General features: G+C 32.9%; 1 protein-coding gene across 2 annotated transcripts in view; it reads left to right on the top strand.

Moving 5' to 3' along the window:
* Nucleotides 1-20498, top strand: part of Usp12-46 (Ubiquitin-specific protease 12/46) — a 52484-nt gene extending 31986 nt beyond the window's left edge. For both annotated transcript variants that reach the window (XM_035362851.2, XM_035362850.2), the window contains exons 6-9: nucleotides 3935-4095; nucleotides 12817-12949; nucleotides 13036-13179; nucleotides 19296-20498. In XM_035362851.2, coding sequence (XP_035218742.1) covers nucleotides 3935-4095; nucleotides 12817-12949; nucleotides 13036-13179; nucleotides 19296-19397 — 540 coding nt within the window. In that variant the 3' untranslated portion in view covers nucleotides 19398-20498. The remainder of the gene's footprint in view (nucleotides 1-3934; nucleotides 4096-12816; nucleotides 12950-13035; nucleotides 13180-19295) is intronic.
* Nucleotides 20499-21017: the final 519 nt, after the last annotated feature.

Genomic DNA, 21017 nt, shown 5'->3' with positions numbered 1-21017 from the left:
GCCATTAAGTGATATTCAATTGATTAAGTGATATTAATATTCATTTTGATTATCTCCTAAGAAATGAAGAGTAAATGCTAATTTAATGAGAAATTTTTTTAAAAGTTAAATCTTAGTAAAAAAGCTTTAAAACTGCAGAAAAGGAAATGGGGAAAATATATTAAATTTATTCAATAACAAATCAAAGTCAAATATTTAAAATAAAAGTAAAATAGAAAGCAAATATATGAGAGTAATTATTTGGTGATCTCATAGAAAGATTCTAACTTTATAAGAGGAATTATTCTCTTTCCATAAAATCATCAGTAATTGGAATGTTATCACGTTTAATCTCTCATATTTTTGGATTAAACTTCAGTACTGAATGAAAAAAAATTAAATTTAAATCTGATTTTAAATGTATATATGATGTAAGAAAAGCTTATGAACTAAACAAAAAGTACCTATATATATATACCGGGTGGCCAAAATTAAACTGACAGTGCTCACAGTGTTCTGTATCGCGATCTATTTGCGAGAATGACGCCACATTTTGTAGGAAGATTAAACAAGATGGGGGTCGAAGGATTCCGTGAAAAACAAATTAGTTCCAAAAGTCACCACTAGGGGAATATTTGGCGCTGCGTAATAGAAAATAGAGTGTTAACAAATGCAAATTAATATGGAATAAAATTACCTTTTATTATGAACATTTTCTGATTTAGTTCAAGTGCAATAAGGCAACAATTTTAAAAAAGCGTAAAATCCACATAAACACCGATAAAGTCTCGTGATCTGCAATATCACGTACGCTGAGCAGAAGAACAAGTTCTTTATTCAAATTTCACGTTACATCCATTCGTACAGTGCCAGCTGCTTGGGTTTTAAAAGGCAATGTGTTACGTTTCGGATCAATTGGATTGAAAGCTTATGTGCAATGTCTCCTTCTTTTGTCGAGCGTGCGTTACTGGTCAAATTCTTTTACCTCAACCAGTGCAACGCGTCAACCGCTCTTCGTGCTTTTAGAACGCACAAAGAAATGCGTAAAGGTAACAGTCCTGTGTCAGTTAATGGGCTAAAAGCAATGGTTGCGACGTTTGAGAAAACAGGTTCTCTGAAGGTTCAGTCAGGCAGAGGACGAAAACCTGTACCGCAGGATACAATCAAAGCAGTTGCCACAGCGATTGTCAACAGAGGACCAGACAATATTGCTACCACCTCTAGCGCTCGAGGAGTAGCTCGGAATATGGATATGCCTTACAGTATGGTATGGAAAATCTTACGAAAGATTATCAACTTCTATCCGTACAAGATCAGCCGTGTACAGGAGTTACTGTACCCCGACCATGATAAGCGATTCACTTTTGCTCTCACCTTTCTTGCCAGAATGGAGGTGGATGATGCTTGGCTGTGGAAAATCTTATGGGAAGACGAGGCCCACTTTTACCTGAATGGAGCTGTGAATACCCAGAACTGCCGAATTTAGGATGACAAATCACCACATGCAGTCACAGCAATTCCCTTACATTCACCAAAGGTAACTGTTTGGTGTGGGTTCACAGTGGAATTTATCGTAGGTCCATTCATCTATGAGAACATTACCCCGACAGGACCGGAAACCTGTTCTGTTACCAGAGAGAAATATCGCCACGTGTTGAACAGCTTTGTCATTCCGGCACTTCAGCAAAGACAATGCCTGGGGAAATCATTTTCATGCAAGATGGAGCCCCTCCACACCTTGCTGTACGGGTGCAACAGATGCTACGACAGAAATTCACAACAGAAAGAGTCATTAGCCACTACTTTTGCTAATTTCCATGGCCACCTCGGTCGCCTGATCTTACCCCATGCGACTTCTGGCTATGGGGTTACCTTAAGTCCAAGGTCTATCAAGGAGTGGTCCAGGACCTGGCTACGTTGAAGAATAACATATCACGGACTGTACGGGAGATTCCTGCAGACATGTTACTTTCTGCTGTTGTGCATACTGTGCACAGAATGCAATATGTGGTCCACAACAATAGAGTTTCGACAGCCACATTGAACCTCATTTGAATGCAAAATAAAAGGTAATTTCCGTATTGATTTGCATTTGTTAACACTCTATTTTCTATTACACAGCGCCAAATATTCCCCTAGTGGTGACTTTTGGAACTAATTTGTTTTTTCCGAAATCCTTAGTCCCCCATCTTCTTTAATCTTCCTACAAAATGTGGCATCATTCTCGCAAATAGATCGCGCTACAGAACACTGTGAGCACTGTCAGTTTAATTATGGCCACCTGGTGTATATATATATATATATATACAGATATACATTCATGGATGCATCTATATATACACAGTTATCATATATATATGTGGTATTCACACACACAAAACGTGTATGTGTTTATCCACATATGTATTTAATATGCCTATATCTGTTTGTATATACATAGACAATTAGCATGCATACATGTTACGCCATTTGGGTTTGTGTTGCATATGCACGTTTACCTCATATGCATATATATATATATATATAAATTCAAAATAAAGTAATTAAAATTTTCTAATATGCATATACTAATATCATACTAATATGCATATTATAATGTGCTTAAGTTACTTGTGTAGAGTTCTAGAAAGCAAGTTAATCATGCGAAACGCAATTAAATTTTTTTCCTCACGCTAACATTCCACTGTTGAGAAAGAATGAAAGGCAATTTATGAGACACCATAGTTGTGGGACAAGGGGCAGGGGAAGGTTATCGGACAATATCTCCGCACCCTAAATAGCGTGTGGGGGGGGGTGCTTATATTTCGGTTACCCGTGTTCTAAACTTTAAGAAAACATCAGATAACTGCAGAATCTTGACATCATATGCTACTTGGCAACGTGCATACTGTTGTTTCCCCATGTACACAGTTGTATATATTTTTGCTTAAAAAATCAGATAATTTTCCAAATTTGGCATTGCACATTCTGTTGTTTTCCCATGTACACAATCTGTTGCATTTAAAAAAGCATCAAAGAATTTCACAAATTTGAGAATTTAACAAATGTGTCATCACTGCACAAATCTGAATGTCTACTAAGTACAGCTTCTTGGAATGCAAATTTTTTCTTTCTCTCCTCTTAGGCAAATTCCATATTTCTGAAGAAATACATCACTTTCTCTTTCATTAGTTGGCAAAATCCAGTGTCTCATTATGTTCCAAATGTACAAAAAACGAGGACAAATAAGGACAAAAAAATGTACTAACTCATGAACTGAAAAATGATTATCAAATGATTACTTGCATATCAAAGTTGCCACATAAATACCTATTCATAATGTAATGAGTTGACGACGGTACATTTGCCTGATGAATTCTTTTTAGGATTGGGCAGATGATCAGTGGCTTCCACTTTCCATTTGCCTACATAGAAACAAGCAAAAAAATATGTATCCTGTGATTGCTAATTTCTGTTTCCATTTATTAGGAATGGATTGATAGTCCAAAAATTCCTGTCAAGAAACAGGCAAAAAATATGTATCCTGTGATTGCTAATTTTTGTTCTCATTTATTAGGAATGGATTGATAGTCCAAAAATTCCTGTCATATAACACTTAGATTCTTGAAAAAATTTAGTTTGAAGAGTCTGTATAATCTAAGTTAATTTTAAAATAAAAGATTATTAGTAATACATGCAGCTGTAGGTATGAATGGTAAAGGCAGGTTTGTGTTAGTCAAGCTGTGTTCATGTAATAATACCAGTGGAATGTGACAAATTGTTTTACCGGATTATTAGAAATAGAAGCGGTCTTCTGTAACACTATGCTTCAATGGAAAATTGTATAATTGCATGCTAATTTACTTGTACAATTGCGGCCAGAACTTATGGAATAACCCAATATTTAAGATTTCTACTTATTTAATATGTATTTATTACATAACCTTGATTAATAAAGTCATTTTTGCCAATGAAGGTTAGCAGTAAAGATGAAGATTTCCTAGATCTGTCTGTGGATGTCAATCAGAACACTTCAATTACTCATTGTTTAAGAGGTTTTAGCAATACAGAAACACTATGCTCTGAGCATAAGTACTATTGTGAGAACTGCTGCAGCAAGCAAGAAGCTCAAAAAAGGTAATCATTTTTTTATTATTAGACATTATAAGATTGAAAAGATATGTGGGTTAACCCTCTGAGGATTATGGACGTAATAAAATTCCATATCAAAAGATGCTTTCTCATTGTTTGACATGAAAACTTCTGCTAGATCCTGATAAATCTGGTTTTGGGTTGGATGTATATTAGAAGAAAGGAGTCCATGGGCAAAGTGAATGGGCCATTTTCGAATTATAATCAAGAAAATACCACTTATTCATTACATTTTTGGGAACTGTGAAATTTTTGAGCCAAACATGTGATGCTCGGAGGGTTAAAATTGAAATTGGAAAATTTTTTTAATGATGTATGAAAATAGCTTTTCATTTTTCTATTTTTATTTATTTATTTGTGTATTATTAAAGCAGATCCTCTTACATTAAACCTTCTCAAGTGAAGTTTTATTCCAACTCTTGCTACATATTATATTCGTTTCAGTTGAATGTATCTTTCTTACAAATATATATTTGTATGGGTATCAAATTAGTTTGGGTGATGATTGTGCACATAAGGGAACACTTTTTACCACAAGCAAGAAATTGTAGGAATATTCAATATGTTTGCAGGTGATATAGGATTGCTAGAAGCTGAGTGTAGGAAATAAGATAATATAATAATAATAATAAGATAATAAATAATTTTGAGTTGAAACTGAAATGGTGGGGATAATCTTTGAGGGTGTTGTACGTCATTTACATGACTGTGTTTTCCCCTCAGCAATTTTTTTAAGTTTGACAAATATATCGTATTTACTCATGGATTCCCCCTTACTTAGTACAATGTTGCAAAATTTTTTAAATATGCATGGAACTTCCCCCTTCCTCAAGGTGTTCACAAAGTACGTTGTATTAAATTTTAAAATGGTTTCTTCCATGTAGTAATTGTTTTAATTTTACTTTTTTATTTGCTCTTGGATTTTGGGTGCAATAGGTTTTGATAGATGAAGCAAATATAATCAAGAGCTTCATGAAAACCTGAATCCTCTTTATGTTCCGAATATCATTGCTCATGGGAAGAGATACTGAACGGTAATGAAGCTAATGAAATTGATGATAACTTAGCTGTAAAAGATGATACAGATAGCATTTCCAGCTGTCTTCAGTGGTTTGAGGCCTAGGGAGTAGCTGTAGAACAACAATAAGGACAGGCAAGATTCAAGATACAGGGAAGCAGAAATGAAGATATTGTAATGTTAACATAATGATATATTCGTATTGGAATGCAGGTTTCTTTTAAACAAATAATATTTTTATAGTCACCAGTAGATTATTCATAAGTACTTTTCATTTGTTAGTGCTTACCGTAACTGTATCCTTTGGAAATTAAATTATTTGTATAATTTTTCCCTCTCAATTTTCATACAAAAAATTAGTTAAAAAGGGGGCTATGGATGTAAATACAGTAGCAGTCTTTTAACTGACAGCACTTGGTCAACCGGACATTTAGCTGATATGTACACATAGCCAACATGAGCACTTATCTTACAGGACATTAAGCCAACGTAGACAGTTAGCCAACAGGACGTTTAGCTGATAAGGACACTTAGCAAACAGGACATTTCACCGATGGGACACTTAGCCTACAGGACATTCAGACGACAAGGTCAGTTAGTGGACAGGATATTTAGCCGACACAGACACTTAGCCGATAGGCCATTTAACCATACAGCATGTAAGTGACAAGTCATTTCAATCAACAGCATTTGATGTTTAGCTGACATGTACCTAATTTAACCATTTACATGCCACCCTATGATCCAAGGATAAAAGACAACTAATTCATTAAAGTCACATTAGAATACACTCGTAAAGAATATAAAAGGGAAAACCTGCCATAAAAAATTTCTGTCTATGATTTCCCGGATGTTTCATTCTTGAAACATTGGCATATAACGCTTTTTTTCTTTTAACTTTTTATTTTTTATTTTGGCTTCATGAAAACAAAGCACTGTGTGATGAACCTTTTAAATTTTATTCTGAAATAATGGTTTACTGAGCAATTTGATGTGAAATTTCTAAAATGTAAGTAAAACTCATTAAAAATTGGCATAATTTTCAGTTAGCATAATATTTTATAAGAAATGCAACGCAAAAAGTATAAAACAATAAAAACTATTTTACACTTGTTCAAGCTTGACTAGCATTATACATAATATGAATAAATGCAATTTTAAAATGTTTTCATAAGAAATGCAATGCAAAAAGTATAAAACAATAAAAACTATTTTACACTTGTTCAAGCTTGACTAACATTATACATAATATGAATAAATGCGATTTTAAAGATGTAAAATAACTTGCCAATAAAAAATAAGATATTTTATACTTTAGAAGGTTTATGTGATTTCAACCAGTAGTACAAAAATTATAAAACATTCTAAAAGACAAATTTTTTGTAACCCTTTTTAGCAGTTTCTAAGTATCCATGATATTGTGGGCAGCAGTGTACATGTAGCCTTTTCTTTTTTTTTTTTTTTTTTTTTTTTTCCATTCAAAATTCATGATTGTAGTGATGTAAGGTTGTGGAACAACATCTTTCTTTTTTCAAGCTCGGACATACCTTTTTATTCTTCCTAATGGTTTGTGAATGATAAAATTTGATGCAATAGTTACAACAGAAGTATTGTTGTAATGGCACATATAAACTTAGCCATTGCATCCTTAATCAAATGCTCCACAATGAAATTTTGATATTTCTTTTGCAGTTTTAAGAGGACTTTGTTCTGTTTTAGAATCTCATACTGTGCCGATTGCCTTAAAGCCTGTTAGATAAATCTGTCGGCAGACTGTGCAATGTTAAAAAGTTATTGAAAAATACTTTATGTTTCTCTGGATTGTCAATAAAAGATAATAAATCAGGAGACAACTTTTGATCCAAGTGGCAAATTTTCATTTTTCGAACTTTTTCCACTGTAGATAGATATAACATAAGGATAACCATTTGCTGAGCAGAGCACCCAGACTTTGAAACCAAAGTGAATTGGTTTTCCATTTATGAACATCTTAGCTGAATGATGTCCATAATTTGAAACCATGGATTCATCAATACTCCGATTTTCATGGAGAAATTCAGTCTCTTCATAGGGAGAGATTTTAAGCATACATGGTCATTTCTTACAAAAGAAGCTGCTATTGAAGCTCAAAACAGAGAGAGAAATACAGCTGAAACCAATTACCATCTCCTGCTTGCTGACTGATGAGACCCCCTCCAGTCATCTCCCCCTTTCATCCTTAAGAAATAAATGACACATCATTAATGCATTTCAAAAAGGGCATGTTTGGGAGATAGGAGCACTGTATGTATATAAATCTAATAAAGAAAAATATGCATGTGATATCACTGATTTTGTATACAGAATCTGTAAAACATACATTTTGTATACACACTGTAAAACATACATTTTGTATACAGAATCTTTCTGTAAGTACATATTTTCATGAAGAAAAAATTCTTTGCGTGGTTATTTCAAAATAAAAATAATTTTTGCAGCAATGTCATGGGAGATCTTGATGAAATAGATGAATACAGTAGAATTCCAGAAATCCGCAAAGCTTGGGACCAGAGGTTGTGTGGATTTTAGGATTTTGCGGATTTCAGGACAGAAAAGATAAAGCATAATATTCGGACTAAAACTGCAAAATGAATAAGGCATATTAGATACATTTAATTAAATTATTATATACATTATTGCCACAATTTATTATATGCATTAAATTATTACATATATAAATTGATTATATTATTCATTGTATTATTATATGTACACAGCATCGTGGTTTGCCGATTTCGCCTCATGCAAAGATTTCCGGTGTTAGAATCCCTGTTGCTGTAAAATTTCAACAGCTTTTCTTTATTTCTCCGTATATCGTACACAATCGTGTCGCAGTTCCATACCATTCTGCTATAAATCGAGAAGTAGCACCTGCTTTCATCTCTCTTGCAGAATTTGCACTTTTTGCGCTACCATCAATGCAACGTATTTACGTTTTTCAACATTGCAAGCAGTAAAATCACGAGTGCGTTTCTTATCTGTCATTATATTAAAAACGGCTGAAATTTAAAATATTCTTAATTTATCCACAAAATATCTGGATAAAAAAGGCAGCACTAAACCAGGGATAAATAGAAGGGCTAGGTCATTTCTTTGTTCGACTCCTCGCCGACGCGAGCCTCATGGAGGGGATGAATTGGAAGTAATCTGACGTGTCTGTGTTGCACCTGCTCTGATTTGTCTGTGTTGCACCTGCTCTGACCGAGGGCATCCCTTCCCTTAGGCAGATAGCCCTCGAGGCTTTGCCATAATCACACACGCAAACACAATCATCTGGAGTAGAAAGGAAAGCAATAGTGTCTGATTTAGGATGATCTAGTACTTTGTGGAAAGAGTTACAGATTTCGATTAATAGTTCTCAGTTTCCAAATACAGTATTGCAAACGAAAAAAAATATGGGTTTTTGCAGATTTAGCGCACTGCTTCAAATTACTGAGAAACCGCTTTTTCTTATGGCTTCCACTTTTTCCTATGGAACCTTCTCCTATATCTCGGGAATTAGAATTGAATTCAGCCAGACAGTTTTCAACCGCCGAAAAAGAAGCATTAACATATGTTGCAGGTTATATTGCCTACCGTGTGCGAAACAAAGACCCATCATTGGGAACAATATCTAAAAATAGTGCTGATGAACCAATATTTTAATTCAGAATGGATTAAATTATTCATTCTTAATTAAAATATTGGACTTATTAATAGATTGGAGGTTTGACTACACCTTCCCATTCATAGATGAATACAGTTTACGAGTTCGAAAATATATTTTGTGCAGTTCATGGTACAGGTTACTATAAAGGGAAGCATGTAATTGGCTCTTTAATTAATAAACTGGAGACACATTATCCTGAAGTTAACAGAGAAGCAATTCGTTTATTTTGCAGAGGTAGTTGCATTGTGACTGTACAAGAAAGCATATATAATATGTTTTGATTTGAAGTATTTGTAGATGACATTTTAGAAGTTAATAGCGTAAAGCATATTTCAAATGAGAACTAATTTTGTTAAGTTATTGTTAAAGTTATTTTTATTGTATCCTGTGTTATTATTGATTCGATGTTGTGCTAGCTTAGCATTCTAGATAAAATATAATAATATAAAATTAAAGTAATTGACATAAGAAGACCTGCCTCCTTAACCCCCACCTTTGAAAAATTAAATAATTTTTTTTTTTTTTAGGTACTGTGAGTAAAGTTGTTTTGTCTAAATTAAAATAACAATCTTACATGCATTTATTTAAATTAATATTGATGTAAGCCTAAGTTACAAAATTATTAAAAAATATATATGTTATTATATTGAATCGGGAAATATACCAGTGTAAAATTTACAATTAGGCTGAAACTCAGATTAGCAGAAATTTTGAAAACTATGCCAATTTAAGGTTGCTTTTTGATTAATTTTAAAAAGCTGTTATTATAGTTATCTTAGAAGCAGTAGTAGAGTTCTTTTAATTAAATCTCAGATAAAGAAATTATTAGAAATAAACAGGCATTTAAAAAAAAACAATCCCTGCAAATTAAAAAAAAAGGAACTTTATGTTAAGAGTAGCGTATTTTATTTGTTATTTTAAAATTTATTAAATTAAATTTTTTAATGTTCAGTGTAAAACGCATACTACAGTAACATTGTCTCTTCTAAATGATAACTGTCTTTCACACACAGCTCATTTTAAACGCTGATTCTTCAAATTTAAAACACTAATTTTTATGTTGTCAATTGCATCTCCGCGTTCAGTGTCATTATGGCTACGTCATCACTCCCCGCTGCCTGTTTCAGGAAAAAAAGCTCTATGAGCTAGCCCTTCTCTTTTAAGTCCTGGCACTAAACAATCTCGCGAAATGAAATAACAAAGCTCAGAAAATACAACATGAATCATGAACTTGAACAAAGAGTTGACTGAATCGTCTGCTTTTTTACCTCGATGCAGGTTAAAGGGGAGAAAAAATATTTATTTTATCTTATTTTTTTTAACTTTTTTATGTGAATAATTTGGTATTTCCGTTTTAACTCATTATTACTCGGTAATTATGACGTCATTTATTTATTTGGCAAGTATTTTTTTCTTCAATATTTCATACTCAATGTTGAGGTTTCCAGAACCTATAAACTGAATGTTTATATTCTGAGAGGCAACGCGGATTTCAGGAGCTGGCAGATTTCAGGTCGGCGGATTTTCGGTATTTGACTGTATTAAAAACAGTTGCCTTACAGTACATGTGAGGATCAACTCGCTACCTAAAAGGTAACAAGATCTATGCCTGTACTCTACTGCTTAGCTATGTCTTGTCTCATCAGAAGTGTATTTATATGATCTCTATTTACAAACATCTTTACAGTGGCCAGTGCAGTGCTTAGTTTGCTATTATTATTTTTATACTCTTGGTGTAAATCATATATGTTGGTGATAAATTCAGTCAATTCTTCAAAGCTTTCATCGGGATTTTGATTTTCTCCATTTTGATTGTTTTTAGCATTACTTTTAGTAGTGCCTGCTGTTACTGCACCATAAGATCTGAAAGATGTAGTTTTATTTTCATTTGTTGGTTCTGGAATATTTCTTTTTATGTGATAATATCTGCTTTTTGGATTTTCAGGCTTTTTTATTGTTGCCTGGCCTTTCGGAACAGGTAATATCACAGTCTGTGTGTTGTTCATTATATAGGATACAAGTTGCTGGTACTTCCTTTTGAGTTTTGATGGTGCACTCATAAGATTAGTGTGAATCAGGTTATCTGCCACACATCTAGGGTTGTCTCTGCATGCCTTCTGTATATGGCTGTAATGCTGGCATTTAAAGCACTGCACTGGCCCTGGTGTGCTATTTTATATGAAGCTGTTTTAATTTTCATGTCGCATAAGTAATGAACATCGCAGATGCGTTTTCTCTTCGGTGTTCTGGGTAATTCTACATAATAAACTGGGAGAAGCATAGCCACTCCATCGCTCATTCTTTGAATTTAAGGAATGGAATATCAATTTGCTAAAGTTCTTCAATATCCAGTGCTGTGATATCTCCTGAGAGACCTTTTATAATGATTTGTAAGCATTTCTCAGGATTGAGTAGTTAGGTATGAAAGGATATGTTTTCTTTTATCAATTTAGTTTGGATTTTCGAATATTTTGAGTTTTTAAAGAATCATCTTCAGTTTTCCTCTCTATTTTGTTAAGTCCTAATTCTTTAATTTCATGTACAAGTTGTTTCCAGTTGCATTTAGTGTCAGTAATGACTATAGGTGGTATTTTAATTTTCCTGAGTTAAGCATTGGTAGCCTGATTTTGATTTGAAGTGGGATAGTAATCATTATTTGTATTATCATTGTTTTCTTGTGGTTTAAGTTTGTTGAAAGAATTGTTTAAAGTTTCTTCCATGGCATTATTATCTCTTGTGAGATCAGCATTATGCGAGTGCTTCTTTATAGGAATGGTTTTCATTTGCTTTCTTTTGTCGTGTTATTTGGCTCATTTAGATTTTCTTTTATCATATCTTTTGGTTTGCTAACATTTTCGTTTATCATATCTTTTGATTCACTATTATTTTCAATCTGTTATTGCTTATCTGGTTCTTTGTCATCTGTAATGATGAAATTTGAAAGAAGTGTCTGGCTTTCTTCAAAATGAGCTTGGTAGGTTTTAAGGTTTTTCATGTCTTTGAATGTAAGTTTGCTTTTCTTATTTAGATCCGTGATTAAATGCTGTAACTCCATAACACAAAATAATCTCCATAACGGAGTGCCCTCTTCAAGATCGTCTTTGGAGGAATTCTTCATAAAATAAGATGGATCAATTAATCCATTATCCATGAATCGTGATATGTGCGACTAAGCGCACAAACCTATTATAATGCACTGCTCAGGATTTCGGATTTGGTTGCTAAATACGAACACCATCTCACCGTGGTCCAAGAAGGTCTAGATGTTCTAATGATGCGCTGAAAAAATTCTGCTATGTCTCCAAGAGCTCAGTCGGAGGAAACGACTCTCAGTCAGCATAAGTGCATAAACCAAGCGTTTGCTGCAGAAGCCCATATACAGCAATGTTTTCTAAATTGCTGTGGAGGACATACTGTTGGTAGCCCCTTAGTTCATCTGAATGGTCAGTTGCTTAACAGTAACATGTCTATTCACCTGAATGCATTTCGGCAGCCGTCGTTCACCTCTGTTGTTTATGGCCCATGATGCATTATATTTGCCATGTTGCTGATTTTGGATAGTGCCTTTTTGCCATACACATTATATTTTCACCACAACAGCATGTGGACGATTTGCAGAATCATCTGTTTTGGAAATGCTTCCACCCTTGACCACCAATGACCATGCCCGTTTTGACGTCAGATAAATTGCTCCATTTCTGCATTACATACATAAATGACTTCTCTGCTTCCTTTTGACACCATTTATATATCCTCTGCTGCTAGTGCTGCCACCTGCCTTCTGTGATTCGTTTTCTCAGGTGAAATGCTGAAAGTAGGCGGTGATCACACTAATGTGAATGGACTGTGTGTTATTCCTGTTACATTTTACTTACAATTCTAACAATATGTAAAACTAAGTTCAGCATTTTATATCAATTTTTTTTTTTTTTTTTTCCCTATTTAGACTTACTAATGAGTTGTGAATGTTTAAAGTTCTTATAAATGTTCTTTTTTAAAGAATGCGGGTGAAAAAGCTACCTATGATTTTGGCTTTGCATTTGAAGAGATTCAAGTACATGGAACAACAAAATAGGCACACAAAACTATCTTATCGTGTTGTCTTCCCTCTTGAGTTGAGGTTATTTAACACAGTAAGTAATTTTTCCCGCTGAATTTTATTTTATTAAAAATAGAATGAATAATAATTAATGTATTCTGTATCATTGTTTTCTTGCAGTCTGATGATGCATATAATCCTGATCGCCTTTATGATTTGGTCGCTGTTGTTATACATTGTGGAAGTGGCCCCAACAGAGGGCATTATATTTCCATTGTTAAGAGCCATGGCTTATGGTTACTCTTTGATGATGACATTGTAGATGTAAGTAGGAAATCATTATATATGAAATTACTTGTACGATTACTGGAGGTTTTGTTCTTCAAAATTATGTAAAGAAAATTAAATAACGCATTATTATGTAAATTATGTGGGAAATAAGCATGGATAGTAATGTTTTTCAGATTTTGTGTGCGGTGGGGGTGGGTATGTATGTGGGTTAGTGTCAGTCTCTTAGTCTATATTGTCTCCATATTGAAAATAATCTCTTCATATTTTATTAAAAGCACATTAAAAATTTTGTCATTTACAATTTAAAAAGGAATTGAAAACTATTAGCATTTAGGCTGTGTTTTCAGGTCAGTAAAAATTTCTGCCGCTAATCACAGTATTCTAGTGATTAAATTATGGAATTGATACAAAGACTTAATTACTGCTTATTGCTTAGCTTCTTTGTCTGGTTTCATCCATGGCATTAAAGTTATCTGCTTTCCACTTTTAGTTGTCATTTAAACTATTAATCATTTTTGTTCTTGCTTATGTTAAAATTATTTTTGTGTAAGTTTTGTCTGAGAGCTGGGTAATGAGTATTCATAAATATTAAAAATTGTTTAAAATATGGGTTATTATATTTCTTTTTAATACTGTTAAAGGATAAAACCATGGAAGGCCACTAACTTTTCATAGTTTATACTAATTTATAAATACTAATTAACACAAACTGATGATTTAAAAAATACTTTAATATGTTTATGAAGTTTACTATAAAGATGCATTATATATGATGCCATGAATTACTATAATACAAAGTTACAAAATATTTAACATAAATATTTTGCATAAAGTATTGTAAAGATAGTGTGGCAGATTTTTCATTAAAAAAAAAAAGGGCTAATAGGGAATATGACCAACTTTAATCATTATAAGTACTTTCAGCAAGTCGTCATGCCAGTGGTGAGATTAAGACACAATAAATTCCACTATTCTATCAGGAATGAATTTAATCCATGGATGATACTAAAGCCCCGTTCACAAAAGCAGATTCGACCGGTAGCGGAAACCAGTTCTTCCAACGTGTCCCGTTCACATGGGACAAGCATTAACTGCCTCGCCGAATTGGAGGTAGAACTCAGTTGAATGTTCCTTACGAAAGGACTGACATGCTGCACTAGCCCTCTTTACAGCATGCCACACATGCTAGGTAAGTGTGTTAAATCTCATACTTAGCTGAAACATAATTGGCCAATTACTGGAAATCCATAATTTTGAGGAAATGCTGAGCTCTCAGTGCCAGAGCTTTACAATTCTTGAAAGTGAGCTAATATATGATGCAATCCAAGAAAAGCCTTCTGTAGAGTGGAAGAATATTTTCTTCAGGGCAGACACTGCCAAAGATGTGTAGTAGCATATTACTAGCATGGTATCATACTATGGTTAGTTGCCTACTCGATCATTTTGGCTATGCACCTTACATTAGAAAAGTTACAGTGTCCTGCAATCAGTGTCTGGTGAAAACATCGCAAATGAAAACTCTTAAAGTATTATCCAGTGATGCAGAGCTATATAAAATTTAATTTATTTAACATTGAACAACCAGGAAAGCATTTATTGCCTTTTACAATGTGCAAAGTGCTGACAAGTAATAACATTACATTCTTTAGAACAGTGTTTCTTAACTACAGTAGAATGTTGCCAAATCAAAAATCAGACATTGCACATGTGAACAAATATTAATATAAGAAAAAGTTAAAACACGTTTGAGAGAAACAATATAAAATAAATGCATTAGATAAATTCAAGTTCACAATATTAACACTTTCCCTAGAACTCGATTTATAAATTAATGTTCATGATACCAAGAGCAGCTCTTTGAGTTTCAAAACGCTTCCTCGACAGTAGATTTGTAAAAATATCAGTAAGTTGTTCATTACCAGAGATATAATGAGCATGGAGCTCACCATTTAGAACTTTATCACGTACAAAGCGATACCCAACATCTATGTTTAGTTCTTTGATGATATTCTGGGTTTTTAGTCAGATGAACAGCACTTACATTGTCAATCGGTAGTGATAGGGTTACTTTCAGAGGAGCTATGTCTTTAAATAACCACTTCAGCCATATTACATCTTTGGTAGCCTCGCTAGCTCAACACACTCTGCTTCAGTGATGCATAAAGAAACATACTGTTGGCGTCTGCTTGTTGTGTGGAAAACAACTGCATGCGGTTACCTCTAGACCCTCTTTCCTTCTTGTGCTCTAAAATCATGCAAAAATGCATTTCCAACTTTTAAAACCTGTAAAGAGCATGTGTGCAATGTTATTGTCATGTGATGATTTGTAAGTACTTTATTTTTTACCATGATATTTTCGATGACGATGTTTTTAAACTGCAAAGTTTTTTAACTGCTTTATTTTCAATATATATTTTGCATATTTTGCCCTATGATGTTTTAGAACTGCAATGTTTTCTCTGTGCTTTCTTTTCTTCCACGATGTTTTGTACCATGACGTTTTTGCCTGGTGTTCTTTTCTGTGGGATGTTTTTGTCTGTAACCCCGTCTGTCTAGCCAAAAGTGAATTGAGGATGTGTCTGTAGACAAGCATTTTCACTATTTCCCATTAAGCAGCTTTGGCCTGATTTGGTAATGTTACCAATTTCTTGGAATATTTCCTGTAGCACATATTAAGATCTATGATGAGCAGGCTGCTTGTGCTTTAGGACTGGCCAATCTCGGGTTTATCAGTGGCCTTGCTTGATGTTTGAGATTCATGTATATAGACTTGTCAAAAGGAATTGTAGTTGTTCCACTTGATTCTTATATTTAGTCTTTCTTGTTCTGGCAGAGAGGTATGTCACCATATATCTTTTTCTTGAACTGTGTGACGTGTCTTAGATTTTGGCATTTCCATTATAAGGCAGGGCTGTGATATTCTTTCTTCATTGTATTGAGATTATTTGCACTTTCTCCTGATCAATAGCTGTTCTCTTCCTTTTAATCTTCTCTTTAATTTTAAGACAGACATTGGGAGCAATGGCACCAGTCATTAAATTATCAACTTATTTTCCTATGTATATTCAGTAGATATACTAATAGCAATTTGCATATGCTTTTTTTCATCATACTTCTTGGCAAGACTTCATAATTGCATATGTGCAACAAGTGCTTGTGAGCGGCTTACCTCTGATTGTCTCCAGAATTATTTGCTGCATGTCACTTTTCCGTATTTTTACACTGTAATGTTTGACTGAATAACCAATCACTTTTTTATAATGTTCTATGAATGTTCTTCTAAAGTTCTAATAGAACGTTCTGGCAGAACATGGTGAATCATGTTAGGATATTACAGTTCAATAACAGGCAGTAGAACGTCAAAAAATGGTGTTACTAACAAATTTGTAAAACGTCCCCAATTTGTAAATTTAATAATTTATCACTAAAGTATTGATTTTATTTTCTTGTATCATTGAATTTTGCATTGTAATTTATATTGATATTGTGAATTAAGTGATTAAACTTAAGCTTTCTGCTCCTAAAAAATCAAGTTAAATTAAAAAAAAGAAAGGCCTTTTAAGTGTTATGGCATGTGAAATAATAAACTACTATTTAAAATGTCTTTTAAAGCAAATTGTAAAGTGTTGGATGGCCATAAATTTCCCACTTTTGAAAGCTATACTTGAACAGTTTAGTCTCATATCTAACTAGATCAAGTATTGTCAAGTTAATTCACCACAATATGCACAGTGCAGTAACTGTATTTTATGTAATTAGATGCTGTTGAAGTTTGAAGAAAACTTTCTTTTTATTGTGTTTTTGTTAAATCTTGCTGCTAAACTGGTTGTTTGATTTAATTAAGTGGGATCATTTGCTGTTAGATCCACAAAAAAGACATTGACATATTGTATAATAATTTAAAAAAGGGAAAAGAGGTTCTGCACTGTGAACAAACAGATCATTCAATTGCATTTTGGGAATGCCATACCTGCCAACTTTTACGAATTTTTCGTAATTTTTACGAAAATGCGTTTGTCTTTACGATTTTACAATCGTAATCCATTTTTTATGATTTTTTTTCCTTTTTCAAGTGTTTTTTAGTGATTTTTGTCGAAATTTTAGAATTTTTCGCCAATTGCATCGTGTTTAACCACCATCTACCGACTACTTCGAATCCAGTATCCTGCGGTTTCTCCCAACTCGCCGTTTAACCAGGCAATCCAATGCGCTGAACTTGTTTCTCCCACTCTTTTCTTTGTGGGCGCCAGATTATTTTTTTCGCGTTCACTTCAGCAACAAGGGAATTACTCAGCGAGCGTGGATTGTCGCATTCTGTTTTGTTTTTTGTTTGCACGTGCTACGAATTTTCTTAATACGTCATTGTTACGAAATGAGTTAAAAAAACCGTATTCTCAATATTTTCGGCCTGCCTACAAAGCCGAATTTCCAACAATTAAAGAATCCTTCAAAGGAAAAAGCGCTGCCGATCACGCCGGTCAACTTTTCAGACGGATGTTTCCCGACTCCAAGATTGCTCAGAAATATACTTGTGCTCGCACGAAAACATCTTCTATTGTGAACGAAATTGCTTGCGATGCACAAAGTAAAGCGATAGCTGCACTCCAGAATTCAGCATTTTCAGTGTCAATCGATGGCAGCAACGACAGCGATCGGAAGCTTTACCCCATCGTTGTCACATATTTCTGTGATGTTTCTAATGAAATGAAAACTCATCTTTTGCGTCTTCCATTGTTAAATGGAGACGCTAGGGGGAAAAATATTGCCTCCTTGGTAATTAATGAGTTGAAACAACTTAACATCCCAATATCAAACTGCATTTCATTTGGTGCAGATAATGCTCATGTCATGGTGGGTGACAAAAAGGGTGTAGCCTCTTTCCTCAAAAAAGAACAAAATGAATTAATTGTTATTGGATGCCCATGCCACTTAATTAATTTGGCAGCAGAAAAAGCTGCAGCTGTAATTCCACACAGTAATGCTGAGTGCGAGAGAGTCTTCAGTGTTGTGAAGAAAAACAAAACTATGTTTCGTTCTTCAATTTCACCAAAAACTCTAGAAAACATTTTAATTGCTAAATGTTATGAGGAAACTAGTTGTTATGACAGGAAATTTTCCAAAGAATTTTTGGTTAAAGCCAAAAAATGCACTCTAAATTCATTGCAATAATTTTTTTTGTGTCACATCAAGTTCTTGTTTTATGTTTCCTAATAAATTTTTTAGTTACTACTTAATTGAGATTTACTAATGCAAGTACAATTTTCTTTTTTCTATTTGTACAAATTGTTATTTTTTTAATATCAAAGCATGATATTAATTCTTTGTGTTCTTCTGAATTTTGGAGAAATCTTCTGAATTTGGGGCAGATATCTTCTGAATTTTTACCTTTAGAGGTTGGCAGGTATGGAATGCAAATAGAACAAGGGTAGGTATGCCATATTCGACAACATGGGAAAATTCTATGAAAGGTTATTAAATTATGTCCTCATAAGGCCCACCACAGATAGGTGCACAGACAAGATTTGGTTAAAAGAAATTTACCATATGTTTATCACCAGAATAAGTATTGATATTTATGACATTAGAATAGTATGCAAGCAGATGAAGCCCATATTTATTTTAATGGGATTATTAACACTGAAAATGATTCAACTTTGGATTCAGGTTTGCCTCAAAGTTTTTCATTATTTCTTAACTAATTCAGTCTGAATTTTATGCAATTCTAGCCATTAGATAAACCTGCAGAATGTGTGAAGTAGAGAAATTTACTGAATGGCAACTTTAAATATGCTGATAATTTAATTACGAATTTTTAAAAAAGATTTGCCATGTTCACTTAATGCATCATTAATTTCAATGTAATAAATGAATTATTGTTTTTCAGATCATATTTGTTATTTTTTGTTGACTTGTATTGCCACTTGTTTATTAAAGGTAAAGGGTTAGATTGTAAAATATGGGGCATAAAAATAATTTAAAGTGTCAATGAAGAATTTCAAGAAATGGGGGATCTGTAGAGTATTTCATTTAAAAATTCATATTAGGAAGTAATAGTTTGTCATTTAAATTTCTTTTATTACTGTATTATTGTAGTGAATTGAATTAGTTTAAAGGGCTAAAATGATTGTAATTTTTTTGCATTTCTTTAGAAAATCGATGCATCTGCTATTGAAGACTTTTATGGGCTTACATCTGATACGCAGAAGACATCTGAGTCAGGATACATTCTGTTTTATCAATCCAAGGAATAAGACTTTAAAAACACAGATTTTCCTAGAGACAGTTGTAGTTATTCAATCTGTGTTCATGCCTTTTATCCCACTGAGTACCATCTAGAGCTTTTAAATAGGTGCTCATATTGAAATATTTTGACAGATCGAATTCCTTTTTTAAGTATACTCAGTCAGTATGAACTGCCTTATTCATAAAAAGCTCGCTTTTCATTTGGATTGTTATTTGTCAGGCTTTGTTGATAGTGCATTCAACACAGCTGTCTTCATATTGATAATGGAAATATTTCTTTTATGCTATAATGTGAATTTAAGATTTCTTAGATATATTTCAGCTGTCTGAGCTAGTTTTCAAAGAGTAAATGCATTATTCTTTCCTTCTTAAGTCCTTTTTATAATTTTATAGCTATTTGAGTTATGATGTCTTCCAGTCACTTGTTAAAATAATTTTAAATATTATTAACTGAAGAGTTGCTGCAGAGTATATATAATTTTCCTAAAAAATACACACAAACATATCTCTGTGTCTGTGTGAAATATATGCATAACACATATGCCCAATTTATATATGTGAACATATAATTTATGTATTTGTTTTGTTCTTTTTTACTTTACCGGTGATTGTTACCTGAACAACATTAAGCATTTTTCTTCATATACTGTTATAACAACATAGGGTTTTTATAACAGTTGCATATACATTATGTAATTATTATAAGAATTTTTAAAAAATAAGTGTTAATAATAAATCATATATTTTGAAAATCTATTTCTTTGAAGTAAATTTCCATTGGAAAGCTAAATATGTGTTATGAAATTACCGTGAGCTGAATATGAATTTTCTGTTTGTTTATACTTTGTAGTTCTTAACATCGGAAACAATGTATCACACAGATATTTGTAAAACTTCATGATATATACATTTTCATTTCAGTCATCCTTGGAAAGCCAAGCTGTTTGCCAGCAAAAAAACAAAACAAATGTTTTAGTTTTTCATTTGATCAATTTTATAATATAATGAATATGTTGAATATTTAGCAAGTATTGATATAAGAATCTGTTGTAAAGAGGAGTGGAAACATTTGTAAGGTGTTATTTATTAAAAGATATACATAACATAGATATATTTGTTGAGTAAGTTACTTTCATGCTTCTTAAATACACATTTGTGAACCATTGATTTGTGCTGTGCTATTTCAGATAAAGCCATACATTTTTTAATTGGATTTTAACAACAAATATTATGGGAAATCAAGAGTATTTAACCCTTTGAATGCTGTTACTGTATTAATATCTCTCAATTTAACAACTAAGAATTTGCAAATAACTGCAATAATAAATAGTTAAGAATAAAATTTTTTGCATCCTTTTCTTTGAGTAAAGGTATTTGGTGCATCGAAATAAGATTTTGCTGTTTTGTTAAATAATAAATTGGAATTCTGTGTTTTGCAGAATGTCTTGCATACTCAGAACTGCATATTATTGGAAAGTAATTGTGTGCATTGTGTTGTGTATTTTGCACGGAAAGGAATTTTTTAATTTTGTACTGTAAATTTGAAATTCAAATAGCAATTTATTTTGTATTTAAAAATTGTAAATAAAGTTAGAAACACTGCTTTAATAATTGAAAGTAAAACTTAG

This window comes from Stegodyphus dumicola, chromosome 1 (genome assembly GCF_044657685.1).
Source record: "Stegodyphus dumicola isolate Sdum_Otavi_A_Nest chromosome 1, ASM4465768v1".
Classification (NCBI taxonomy): Eukaryota; Metazoa; Arthropoda; class Arachnida; order Araneae; family Eresidae; genus Stegodyphus; species Stegodyphus dumicola.
Note: the sequence above shows the minus strand (reverse complement) of the source record. Positions and strands in the feature narration are given on the sequence as shown.